This window comes from Neopelma chrysocephalum, unplaced genomic scaffold, assembly GCF_003984885.1.
Source record: "Neopelma chrysocephalum unplaced genomic scaffold, ASM398488v2 Primary Assembly neopelma1_132, whole genome shotgun sequence".
Lineage (NCBI taxonomy): Eukaryota > Metazoa > Chordata > Aves > Passeriformes > Pipridae > Neopelma > Neopelma chrysocephalum.
Window position 1 is genome coordinate 2,185,535 of NW_020897794.1, and position 12,576 is coordinate 2,198,110.

The window sequence follows — 12,576 nt, forward strand, 5'->3', positions numbered from 1 at the left end:
GAGCTCAGGAGGAAGAGCCAGAGCTCAGGAATGAGCTGAGGAGAAGGAGCCAGAGCTCAGGAGGAAGAGCCAGAGCTCAGGAATGAGCTGAGGAGAAGGAGCCAGAGCTCAGGAACACTCCCTCAGAGGGGACAGATGCTCCATCACACCGGTGATACCACACTGTGTCTGAGCTGCTGCCCTGGCACAGCCACTGCACCCTCCTGCCGCTCTGTGTCCCTCAGCAGCAGCTGGACACAAACCCCTGCTGGCACTGCCCACTGCTCCCAGGGTACCTTCAGTGGCATGATGTTGGCGTTGGAGCCGTTCTTGTAGATCTCGTTCATTGTGCGCTGCAGAGCCACCGCTTGCTGTGTCAGGTATTTCAAGTACTCGGAGCTCTCTTTGGTCTTTTCGTGGTGTTCACCGAGCTGACAGGAAAGGAGGGAAAAAAAGAGTTCAACGTCACAAACGAGAGCAGGACCCTTCCCAGGGCACGTTTCTGGGCACTGCCAGCTCAGCATCCCTACGGGAACTCAGCGGAACAGGATTTCACCTGCCTTGACATTCAAAAATCAACCAAACAGTTCTGGGAGCCTTATTATCACCGTTCCACACTTCCATCAAGTGGGAGCACATCTGCTGGGTAAGCAGCATTCCCGGCACGGAGCTGTGCTTCCAGGAGCAGTATTCCAGCATTGCCCACAGCAGGCTGTGCCTTCAGCCAGCTGAGCAGCGCTGAGTCACCACGTGCAGCCACAGACAGGCTCAGACAGCCCTGGGCCAGGCTGCAGTTTCGCTGAGCAGCAGCTGGGCTGTGAGTGGGAGCAGGCACTGCCCGTGAGACAGCTCCACCACCAAACCAGTTTGGAGCTGGTATGTTAAAAGACTGGTGGTGCAAAACGTGGGAAGGACAGGCCAGTTCTTTCCAGGCGCCACCAGAGTGTGAGGCTGTGCCATGACAGAAGTGTCTGTCACTGACAGGTACAGCACGGACACACCTGCAGGAGCTGGGCAAAGACTCCTGGCATAGCAACAGGCAGTTACTGCACAGGGCAGCAGTTCTGCCCCCGCCCTACAAGGATTCCTACAAACAACTCTGAGCAGATGCCAGGGAAAGGCCTCCCTGAGGCCCAGCTGGGCACTGGTTTGCAGTGGAACTGCTCAGTTCTGGCCCTGCAGTGACAGGACTCAGGTGCCACTCGTGGCCACAGGTCACCTGGTTCTTGTAGATGGTGTAGCCTTCCTTCTCGTGCTGCAGAGCCGACCGGAATTCCGCCTTGCTCTCGTACACTCGGGCAACCAAGTGGTGGCTGAGGGAAGGAAAAGGGTTGAAAGGCACTCCCACGAAGGAGAAACATTTCTGTGCTGCAGCAAGCATGGCTGTAACATCACAGTGTTTGGGCTAAAAGCCTTAACCCAGGGGTGAAAAGAGACTGAATGTAGCACCCTGGGAGGTACTTCTCCCCACCCCAGCCAGGGATTCATATGCTACACTCATTTGGGTTGGATTTCCCTTGGAATGCTGAGGAGTGACCTACAGAGACTGAACTGGGGATCTTTCCTCCTGCACCCAGGAAAGCTGAAGGCCACAGTGGTGAACCAAAGGGAGAGGCACAGTTCTGCACCCCAGGACAGGGCATCCAGCACTGCAGCAGTGGGCACTGGGAGCAGATCCTCAAGGTGCCACCGCTCCCAGCTCCCCTGGGAACACACGGAAGCCACTCAGGAGTTTTATTCAAATACAGGGCTTTGTGGCAAAGGACAAAAGCACATTAAGTGCTTCTCAAAAGATCCCGAGGGCTGGAACAATTAAACACTAGCATTTATTGTAGTGTCCCTGGCTCCTGGTGTAATTCCCTTAGCCTGGCTTTCCAACCTTCACTACTCACATATGTTTTTCTACTGGGAGTCCTCAAGGACCAGGGTCATCTTGACAGATTTTGGGGCAAGCAGTATCACAGCAGATGCCACAATTAACCTTAAGAACAAGGGATCTCCATCTTTCGAAACGACAGACGTGGATGCTGCACCATGGCCTTGGCTCTGGGATGAGACTGAATCCCCAGTTTACAGGCTCAGACCCTCCCAGGTGTGCACTCAGTGACTGTGCTCACTCTGCCAGCAGTGACCCAGCCCAGCACCCCACCCTGCCTCACCTCAGTGCAACCTTCAGGGACTTGGAGCCGTGGTACTTGGAGCTGATGGCCAGGGCGTTCTCCAGGAAGCGGAGGGACAGGTCGTACTCCATCACCCCGTGGAGCACCAGGCCGATGTTGTTCTGTGCAGAGAAGCCAGGCAGGCATTGGGAAAGGCACATTCACACTACAGTTCCTGCTCTGGGAACAGCAGGACCCCCCCCAGGTGTGTCACTGCCAGAAGGGCTGCAGCCCCCAGCAATGTCCCTACAGCAGTAATACGTGACAGGGACCATCCATCCCCATGGGAACTCCACCCGAGCAAGCCAGGCACAAGGGAGGTAAGGAACCCCCCAGTTTATGCCAGGGCAACAAGAACATATTAAATTAAGGAATTTTCCCAAGGATTACAGGTGCTGAAACCCCCATCTGCAGTATCCCAGTGCAGAGCTCCAGCAACAGAAGCTGACCCTTCCAGCCAAAGGGCCAAAACTTCATCTGATGGAACCAACTGGTAACAACCCAGGGAGGAAAAGCACTGCCTGAATGTTTGCTTTGAAAAGCCATCATGTGGGCATCTTAAAGGCCAAGAGGTTTCTTAGAGATTAGGAACTTGAAGACTATTAACAGATTACTTACATCCAAGAGTGCCATTTCTGGGTGATCCTCCCCAAATACCAGCAGCATGAGGTAGCGTGCACGGTACAGCAGGTTCAGTGCTGTTGAGAGCTGGCTGTTTGCAAAGCAGTACAGAGCCAGGTGCATCTAGGACAAGAGAAGGGACCCAGCATTACTGTCAAGGAAACTAATGTCTCCTTTCCACTCCTTTCCTCAGCTGCACATGAATAAAAAGACTTCAGCCAGTTCAAAAAGTCCAAGTCTGCTGGCTGACCCACAGCCCCACTGAGGTGTCACAGGACACAGCAATGAGGAAGGTATCTATTGAGTGGTTTATTTCAATTTCTCTTAACACCCCTTGTGGAATATTTCCAACCTGACCTGTAGGTATGTGATATTCTGACTGTGCTTTTGGGGGGATTCTTTCTCATTTTTTGACATAAGCCCAGGGCCAAAGCCAGCAGAACTACTGAATGTAAATAAACATTCAGCAGACAAACACTAAACCCCCAGGTTCAGCAGGGCAGTTACTGAGCACACAGAATGTTTATAATGCACATGCTCAGCTGTTCAGTTTGCAGGATCCTAAGAGATGATGGAAGTGCAGGATTCTGGGAAGAACGCTGCAGAAGGGAGGAGAATGCAGCTGTTTTCCAGCTGCAGACACGAGGCTCACAGCCTGCAGCCAGCCCCTGAGGCACTGCTGCTCCCCAGCTCCCCATACTCACGTATTCCTGGATGGTGTTGGGGTGTTCGATGCCCAGGACCCTCTCGCTCATTAGCACCGCTTTCTGCTGATTGCTTAAGGCCTGAGAACAGAACCCAGAGCAGGTCACACTGTGCCATGAGCTTCAGCAAGCATGGGGGAGGAGTGAGAGGACTGAGGAGACTCTCTTGGAGCCCCTGCTCACCTCTGAGTAATCTCCCATGATATAGTTGAGCCGAGCTAGCAGCCTCAGGCAGGCACAGATTTCTACATGCATAGCACCATACACATTGTTGAACAGGTTTAAGGCTTCGTTGATGAGCTCACAGCCCTCCTTTAAGAAACCTGAAAGAAGGTGTATCCACAGAGATATGTGCATTAAATAACCCCCAACACTGCTGGAGACCTGCTGCCCACCAAGTGAGAACAGCAGTGGGACACACAGCCATAAATCACTGCCTGTGCAAGGAGCAGAACCTGGGGGAAGGAGATCACTGCCCTGACCCATCCCTGCTCACTGCTGGGGGCTTTACAGCAAGAGCCTTCCAGATGGTCTTGGAGACCAGGATTCTCTACCAAACTGGGGTGGGCAGGGGTGTACTGGTGGCCATGGCTCACACATCCTGCTCCTCCCATTCCCAGTGGCTGCCCTGAGGGGCAGGGACACGTGGGGTCTGTCTGTACCTTGCTGAACCTTTGCCTGCCCGCTCTGGAAGAAGTGGAAAGCATCGGAGGCTTTGGGGTTCACGTGTTTCACTACGGGGAAGATGTTGAGAATATCCTCTTCTGTGAAGGTGGGCTTGTGCCTGTTGTCGAAGTTGTACTCCTTCAGCAGGATCTGGAGCAATCAAACAGAGGGGAGGGCAGGGTCACCACTTCCATAGGTACTCGGCAAGAAAAGAAGGAAATTCTGCATTTGGATTCACAGGCAACACATCTCCTGCACCACGACCTGGGACAGAGCTCTCAAAGGTGGCCAGGGCAGTGTGACCACCACGTGTGCAGGGCACAATGTGCTGCACCAGTGCTGGAGCCCTGACAGGGAGCTCCATCCTGCTCTTCTCCCACAGAGCAGTGAAACACCAGTGCTATGGGGAAGGAAACCCTTGTTGTCCAAGCAAGGCCCCAAAGTCCTGCTCTGCTCAGCCAAAGAGCTGCTTCTCTCTGGGGATATGTGGAACCTGTGTGTGCAGGAACTGAAGCTGAGCCAGCAGAGCAAGCTCCAGCAGTTCTTCCAAGGGAGATGCCAGCAACCTTACCCTAAGAGGGAGCTGGACTAGAAATCTCTTTCCCAGGGCTGGGACCTGCATTCTACCATGAACACCAGAAAGACCTTTTGGGGCTCACACTGTGCCTGCAAGCACAGTCACAGTCACTCTTCGTGTTCCTCATGACAGAACATGATGGGAAGGGAGGGGGGATGTGGATCTTACCTGGACTCCAGTTTTGAGGGAGATTTCACGGAGCAGGGTGATTTTCTGTAGGTTATACACTTCAGCTGCTTGGTCAGCGTTCTCACTGCAGAAAGCACACACAAGCTTCAGCTTTTGGGTGAGTTTCTGCTCAAGTACATCCCTCCACCACGGGTACCTGAGGCACAGGTCCCTCTACAGCCAGGTGGTAACTGATACCAGTGACTAACCTTGCAGAGCTTGCCCATGGTCTCTGAAAGCCTGCAGAGCACAGCAGTGCTTTCACTGAAATCCCCAAAGTTCTCCTCAAAGCTCACTGCAGTGTTTGGGCTGAATGCCTTCAGCTCTTCGTGAGGAGTGAGCATCCCTGACACGAAGGGATGATCCCTCTCTGACTATCCAAAGTTGGTTTATCCAACTAACCATGGTTTTTCTCTTGGTCCCCTTAGCTGGTGTCTCTAGTTTAACCCTCACAATGTGTCCCCTCCAGCAGCCTTATTCCCCACCTCTACTCAGGTATAGGAGCAGCTGTCCTTGTTCTTGGAACAGAAGCTCCCTTCAGCCTAAATTATCACTGATATAGACAAATATCTTTTGACTATACCTCTTCAGCTTCTCACCTTCTGCTCCCCTCTGCACCCTTAGGAAAGGTTTCCCTTCCTCCTCTGTTTTTCCCAGCTGCCTTTGCCTCATGGGTTTCATCTCATTCCAAATTTCACTTACACTTGTCCCTCCTGCTCTTTGCCCAATTTCTTTTCATTAAAAACCCATAAAAGTCTCTCAAGAGTACAAATTTTATTCAAATAGAAAACAAGTCAGAAAGGGAGGTCCTGTTAAAGAACAAGAGCTACAGGTGTTTGGTGAGTCCAGGCACAGGCTGGGGTCACTGCTCTGCTTACCATTCAAGACTGAAATCAAAGTAGTTCTTTGCTTCTGAACAAATATTCTTCCATAGCTCCTGAGGGGTCATGCTGGCCCAGGCAGTGTTATCAGCATTTCCAAGGTTCCTGTTTTTCCTTTTCTTATTCTTTTTCTTGGAGACCAGCTCATCAGCTGGAAGATGGGCAATGGGATTTGGGAAGGAGCTCAGAAAGCAATTGAGGAAGTGGCTGATGGCGGCGGATAAACCCGACAGCTCCACACCCTGCAGTGAGACACCAGAGTCAGTCCTGGGGACATCTGCCATCACACAGCTCCAACCCTGAGCCTCACACACACCCAGTCCTACAGAAACAGGCACATCTTCCAGGAGAGGGAGAGTAAGGCAATATTTGCAAGTGGAACTAGCACAGACAGAATTACGTAGGTGTAACAGTAACTATGTGCCTACACACACACATGTGCAGTTCCATTTCAGATGCTACCTGGGACAGAAAGAGCAGAGGGTGTAAAGAGGATCTGGCACTGGAACCAAGCCAGGGGTATTGCTGTGCTGTGTGTGGAAGGTGCAGGGACAAGATATGGAGTGTTCAGCCCCGTAAAAAGGCTTCTCAGAAGGGCAAAAGCAACACTGTTTAAGAGGAAAAGGTATTACAAGGGAAACAAGCTGTGATTTCACTTTTAAAAGCCTCCAACGTAATGAGTGAGGATCTGGGGAGGAAAAGCATGAATGATTACTCTCTGGGAAAGCTTCCTTCAAGTGAGAACTTGTTTTCTCTTAGACACAGGCCTGTACCTATTTCAGCACTAATGAGCTTGTACCTCCCGTTGCCACGCAACCCCCAGGAGCTGCCTAATGAGAGGAGAGCCCCACACAGCTCTGTTTGTGGAAAAAAGTAATTAGAGAGGACACAGGAGGCAAGAGGTCAGACTGCAGGTCATACCTGGAGGTACGTCTTGAAGATGTGTTTGGCTGATCGAGTGATCAATTCACTGATTCCAATTTTCTACCCAAAGGAATAAAGAACAGACCAAGTCAGTTGGCGAGAACGTGAAAAAACACACTGGGCTTTTGAAATGGCCTTTTATCAAGATCTGCAGGAGACACACTATTCTCCCTGCAGCACAGAAGTGTTTGGCATTTAACAGCCCTCCTGGAGCCAGCGAGGAGCCCCTGGCACCTCTGTGCCCTGTGCCCACAAGCCACCAGGGCAGCAGCACAGCTCCAGCAGCGCTTCCAGGGGCTGCACCAGCCCAGCCCTGTTCCTGGGCAGCCATGCTCACACTTCACAGTTTGATCCAAAGCCCAGATGGATCTTAGAGGCTTGAAAAAATGCATGGCTTAAAATCCAGCTGTTACCCACTATCACACTTGGGAATCCCTGAAGCACTTCTCTACCCCAGAGGAGCCTTATTCTCCCTGACATTATGAGAACCATTAAGGATTTGGGAACAAAACTCCCCATCCACCACTTACAGGTTCTTCTCCCTCCTCCCCTGTTTTTGAAGCTGTTTATTTTTACACAGCAAAAACAACTGGCCAAGTGGAAATGTCCTCAGGGCAAACGACACCAGAGGTGGTTTGAACCCAGCCTGATGTTGAGCCTGATGCTTACAAAGATGTGATCCAGCTGTGCACGGCTGGGGGTCTTGGAGATGAAGTTGATCACCTTGCCCAGGTACCTCATGTTGATGCCCCTCTGGTGCATGGCCTCAGCCAGGGTGGCCCCGTCCATGGGGAGCACCGTGTGATCCAGGCAGTCCTTGACCTGCAGGGGAGGTACAGACTTTGCTTGCTGGGGGCAAATGTGAAGAATTTCAATTTAAAAACAATGTAAAAGGCAAACCAGGGAGCGGGCCTGGGGTTCCACAATGTCACTGCACACACCTTGGTACCTGGGCCACCCCAAAGGCAGACCCTGATCCCAGGCAAGGCTCTTTTGGTGGGTGAAGTGCTGTAACACCAGAGACCACCATGGAGTGTGAGCAGTGGACACTCACTGCCCAGTCTGGGCAAGCTCCTTGCCACTGGGGCCAGTTTTACTCTTCTGCCTTGGTGGGGAAGGAGCAGCACTACACACTCACGACAGGCAGAGGCAAAACAACTCCTGCTTGTGGAACTAGCAGGCTGACCCTTTTTTAGGGCCTCACAGTCACCAAGTAAAAACTTTTCCAATTAAATGAGTACGTGGAGCTGTGCACACACAGCTGATAAGGAGAAACAGCACTCACATTTTCAGCTGTGTTGCAGTGCTGATAAACACTCATTTAATTCACATCATGGACTAACACCAGTTCCTCTCTGATATGCAGAGGACTACCTGCTGCAACAGCTGGTCTGCAGCCTCCCCTCACACAGGCCTGTGCAGTGTTTTGAGTTTATATACTGGAATATCAACTGCCTTGTAATCAACAATCACCAAGCCTTTTTCTAATTCTCTCACCCTCTTTTTTATTTAAAGACTGAATAGGCAATTCTAAAGGTTATGCTGACTACAGAACTAGTGAATTTAGAGTTCAGAAGAAACATTCCAGCAAGGAAAACCCTCTCCTACACAAGACCAGTAACTCCTGGACCTCTTAGACTGGAGCTCATGAGCTCTCCCCTCCCAGCTCCAGTGCTGTCAATTTAGTGAGTGTCTGGAGAAGGGAGAAACTGGGATTTCTTACCTGGCCAGGTTTACAGGTGATATCCAAAATACTTAAGACTTACAGAGGGAGTTTTTATGACAGCTATTAGTAAGAACAATTTCCCAGTTCACTTTAAATTATTAGTCAGCGATTGAGTCACAACCAGGGTCAGTAAAACAATCAGTTGTGCAGGATGCCCAGGGCTAGGGAGGATGGCTTACGTGGTCTCTATTGTCCCAAACTCTTAGCAATGGCTGTTAAATAGCAGTGCCAAAAATTATTTGTTTAATTGAGGTGGGAAAATTGTGCCATGATGTAAGATGAGGAACAGAAACTCCTCATGCCTTGCCCGAGACGCTCGCGCTGCTCTCTGTGCTCCCCCCTGGTGTCCCAGGGGTCACCAGTGTCACTGCTCAGAGCAGGCAGGCTCAGGCTGAGCCTTCAGAGGGCACATCACTGCTGGCCCTCAGTTCCTTACCAAGCCTGGGATCTGGCAGGACAGCAGGAATGCAGCAGCATCCTTCAGCAGCTGCTTCTGATCCTGCACCTCCTCTTTGCTTGACTCGGGGAAACGAACACCTGGGGCAGGAAAAGAAAAAAAACATCAACCACAGCAACTCACAGCAACAAATCCTCTCCATAAAGTGTATAGGAAGAGCAGGTAGAAAGTTAAAGTAATTCTGTCTCCCTGGAATTAAAGATGCTTCAAAAACTCATCTCAAACTCTACCACATGTTTGGATGGGAGGAGCAGTGGCTGCTGTGCTGGGGTAGCAGCTGGGCTGTCTGAGCTCAGCAGTGTGACCATTCCCCTGCAGTGTGCCTGCACACCACCCTGATATTCACCCCCAGAAACACTCTGCAATCTTCTGTTTCCAAATAAAAAACATGCTCCTAGCCTGGAAAGACACTTGTGATGCCTTTGCCCAACTGTGCATGTGAAAGGGCACTCTGCCTGCTTACCAAAATGTTACTAAAACAAACCCTGCCCTTCACTGAGGGCCCAACATCAGTTGTTCAACTGCAACTGGGTTTTTTTGTGTGAACTACTACATTGGGATCAAATTTAATTTTTTTCCCTCCCTCTGCTTCTTTCCAAGTGGTCTGGCAGCTGGGATGCTGGAGAATCACAGGAAGATTCTTGGCAACAAGCTGCAGTGGTGGGAGACACTCAGTGCCTGCACTTGGCAGCTCCAGCCCTGCAATCCATTGCACTGCTCTCTCTCTCTCTTTGTGCCTCCCAGAGAGCCCTGCACCATGCCCAGCCAGCCAAAAGCCAGCAATAATCTTGGCTACAGAACACAGTTTGTGTCTGCAGCTGGCGGGACACAGTGTCCCTCTGAGGGAGGACTGAGCCCAGCTCTGGGTACAAACATACCTGGAGAGAAAATATCTGGGTTAAAGCGGATGTCAAAGGAGGTGTCACTGATGGAGCCCACAGCCTTGCAAGCATTCCGGATCACTTCTCTGCTTTTGGGATCCACTGCAGCAGGGAGAAAAACAGACTACAAATGAGTGTGGAGGTCCAGAAATTACAAACCTAGCTATGAAGATAAGATTAAAAGTTTTGCTACTAGAAATGGCAACGATGGTCCATTCTGCAGAAATCCATTATAAAAACAATCAATTGTAAGGTATTTGGAAAGGAGAAGTCTGAACATGAGCATGTAAAATAACCCAAAAAAACCCCATGGACCTCTCCACCTCCAAGCACAGACACTCAGAACTCCAAGCCCGGGGTTCCCAAAGGTGCCCATGTGCTGCTTGCCTCCTGCCTGTCCCAGCACTCTCCTGCAGCCCCACAGGCCAGCCTGGCCAGGCTGTTTCTCTGGGGCAGAGCTGAGGGGCTGCTGGGCTTGCTGAGTTCAGACACATTCACTCACCCAGCCCCCCGGGGCGAGTCATCCATCAGAGTGTGAGCAGATCTAACAAAGAGTTCAGGCACTACTGACAGGCAGCCAGTGCTTGTCCTGTTTAACAATCATCCATCACCTCAATCAGCCCCTGCCTGGGCTGCTCCCACCAGTGACAGCCCCCAGCCAGGGCAGGAGGCCTGGGCTGGGCAGGAGCTGAGGATGAATTACCTGTTCCATCGTCAGAGGCGATGGTCTCAGCGAGCTCCTTCACCTGATCCAGCCCCGTCACGTTATCGTCTATTTTGCCGTCCTCTGGCTCAGCCCTCTCGCTGTTTGTGGCACCGTTCTCTGCAGAGGCACCGTTCTCCAGTGCACCTGAGCTCTCCTGCTTGTTGGCTTTCTGCTGCATCAGCTGCAGCGCAGCCAGCTTCATAAATAAGAGATACCTGCAGCAAAGGGAAAGGGAAATTCAGCTCAGCAGAAGAACGCCCGAGGATCACCACTGCTCTGCAGGGAAAAACCTCACTAAGTCAGCATTACAGACCAGTTTCCCTGTGGAAATGCAGGGTGTACACCCTCTGCCCATCAGCTTTCCAAAAATCTAAGGAATGCACATTATCAGAAGAAGCACAAAACTGGCTTTTTTTCCCCACCAGGATGGGAAGTGATCTCCTTGCTGCATCCACAGGCAGCACTCACAGCCAGCTCAGGAACTCACTGCCAGATGCACGGGACCAGTCCCACACAAACCAGCAGCAGTTTGGCCAGGAGAGCTCAGCAGAGAGAGGTCCAGGCTCTGCCAGCCACGGAGCAGCACCAGTGCCCTACAGCCCCAGTTCTGCTGGTCTGGGAGCTGTGCTGGGAGCAGCAGAGCTGCCTGCGGGCACAGGGCAGAGCTGGGGCAGGCACTGGGTGCAGAACCAGCCCCTCAGTGGACACGGCTCCTGTGCCAGCAGTGGGAGGGCTCATCTCCCCAGCAGGCAGAGCACAGGCTCTGGTCACCTGTGACAGCAGAGCACCCACAGCCCTTCCCAGCAGGAGCAGGAGCGTCGACATCCATCGCAGCAACCCAGGGCTGCACCGTGACTGTGACCTGTCCCACTCCCCAGGCTCCCACTGCCTCCCCAGCACGGAGCCACCCACACATCCCACCACAAACGTGCCTACAGCACTTCCCACGGGATTTTTTTCAGCCTCTAGGAAACAAAGGTAACATTCAGGACATCTGGAGAGCCTTAAAAAAAAAGCATAAATCCTTCCCATTCCCTAGCAGTCAGGTGCACAGGATACCTGCAGGGAAAGCAGAACTACTAAATGTTTGGAGAAGGACCAAAAAAATAGATCTGGAGACTAAAACACAAACCCTGGTTCCCTGGACCCCTGTCCAAATCCCTGCTGTTCTCACCTCTCGTTAATTAAGTTTCTAGAATTGCACTTGCACGGCCAAGCAATGGGGCACTGAGCTGCCCACTCCTGGGAGCTCTGCTGGGCTGTTCCCGGGACAGTGCAGCAAGGTCCTGACTTGGACCTGACCAGCTGCAGGTGGAGGAAGGGGGGAGCTCTGCTCACCTGTGTTCTACAAAGGCATCAACAAGCTCTTGCCGGAGACAGCAAAGCTTGTGTCTGTGCTGCTTGGGGAACCCCATTTTCTTACATTCCTCTGGCATCTCCTCCCCTTCAACAGGCAGGAAGTTTAGATCTGGAGGGAAAGTGCGGAGCAGGTCCAGGATGTAGTGACGCCCGTCGTTGCCAATGATGCCTTTGCACTCCACCGAGGAGCACAGCTCCACCTCCTCGTTCTTGTCGTTGAGGACTTTGTGCTTCTGGATCTTCAGCGGCCTGCTGGTCTTCTCCAGCAGCTCCAGGTACTTGGGGTGTGAGACAACTGTCTTGCCAAAGTCTATTGACCCATAGATGACACTCTGCTCCTGCTCCCGCTCCAAGATGCCCGGAATAATCGACTGAGCTGTCACCCTGTACCCTCTGTAATCCACCACCACAGTCCCCAGCGTGTACAGCCCTTCCACATCCACGGCGTTGTAGGTCCTCACACCATTGAGGTCATTGGTGGGAGCCACGTAAGCAGCCACATCTCCTCCGAAGTCCTTGTAGTGGTCACGGACGTCAAAGCCCAGGCTGAAGAAGATGTTGTTCCAGATGAACATCTGCATCTTGGTCTCCTCGCTGGGGTTGATGGCCATGACGTTGCCATCGATGACGGCCATGGCCCCTCGTGTGGCTGCTGCAGTGAAGTCACTGTGAACCTGGGGGCAGGTGGAGAGAAAGCTGGGTCAGGATGGGCTCCCACCACTCTGCTCTTAAAGATCCTTGCAAATTTTTCCTTTGCTCCTCTCCTCC

The 12,576-nt window shown here is 52.0% G+C and overlaps 1 protein-coding gene across 2 annotated transcripts in view; it reads right to left on the reverse strand.

The window, feature by feature from the left end:
- The window catches only part of CLUH (clustered mitochondria homolog), a 38,493-nt gene that overhangs the window by 3,459 nt on the left and 22,458 nt on the right, over positions 1-12,576 (reverse strand). For both annotated transcript variants that reach the window (XM_027698693.1, XM_027698694.1), the window contains 15 exons: positions 11,788-12,482; positions 10,447-10,664; positions 9,741-9,845; positions 8,842-8,942; positions 7,349-7,501; positions 6,677-6,739; positions 5,753-5,997; positions 4,875-4,959; positions 4,126-4,279; positions 3,647-3,786; positions 3,464-3,544; positions 2,757-2,882; positions 2,139-2,260; positions 1,199-1,292; positions 276-410 (listed from right to left, as the gene is read on the reverse strand). In XM_027698693.1, coding sequence (XP_027554494.1) covers positions 276-410; positions 1,199-1,292; positions 2,139-2,260; positions 2,757-2,882; positions 3,464-3,544; positions 3,647-3,786; positions 4,126-4,279; positions 4,875-4,959; positions 5,753-5,997; positions 6,677-6,739; positions 7,349-7,501; positions 8,842-8,942; positions 9,741-9,845; positions 10,447-10,664; positions 11,788-12,482 — 2,517 coding nt within the window. The remainder of the gene's footprint in view (positions 1-275; positions 411-1,198; positions 1,293-2,138; positions 2,261-2,756; positions 2,883-3,463; positions 3,545-3,646; positions 3,787-4,125; positions 4,280-4,874; positions 4,960-5,752; positions 5,998-6,676; positions 6,740-7,348; positions 7,502-8,841; positions 8,943-9,740; positions 9,846-10,446; positions 10,665-11,787; positions 12,483-12,576) is intronic.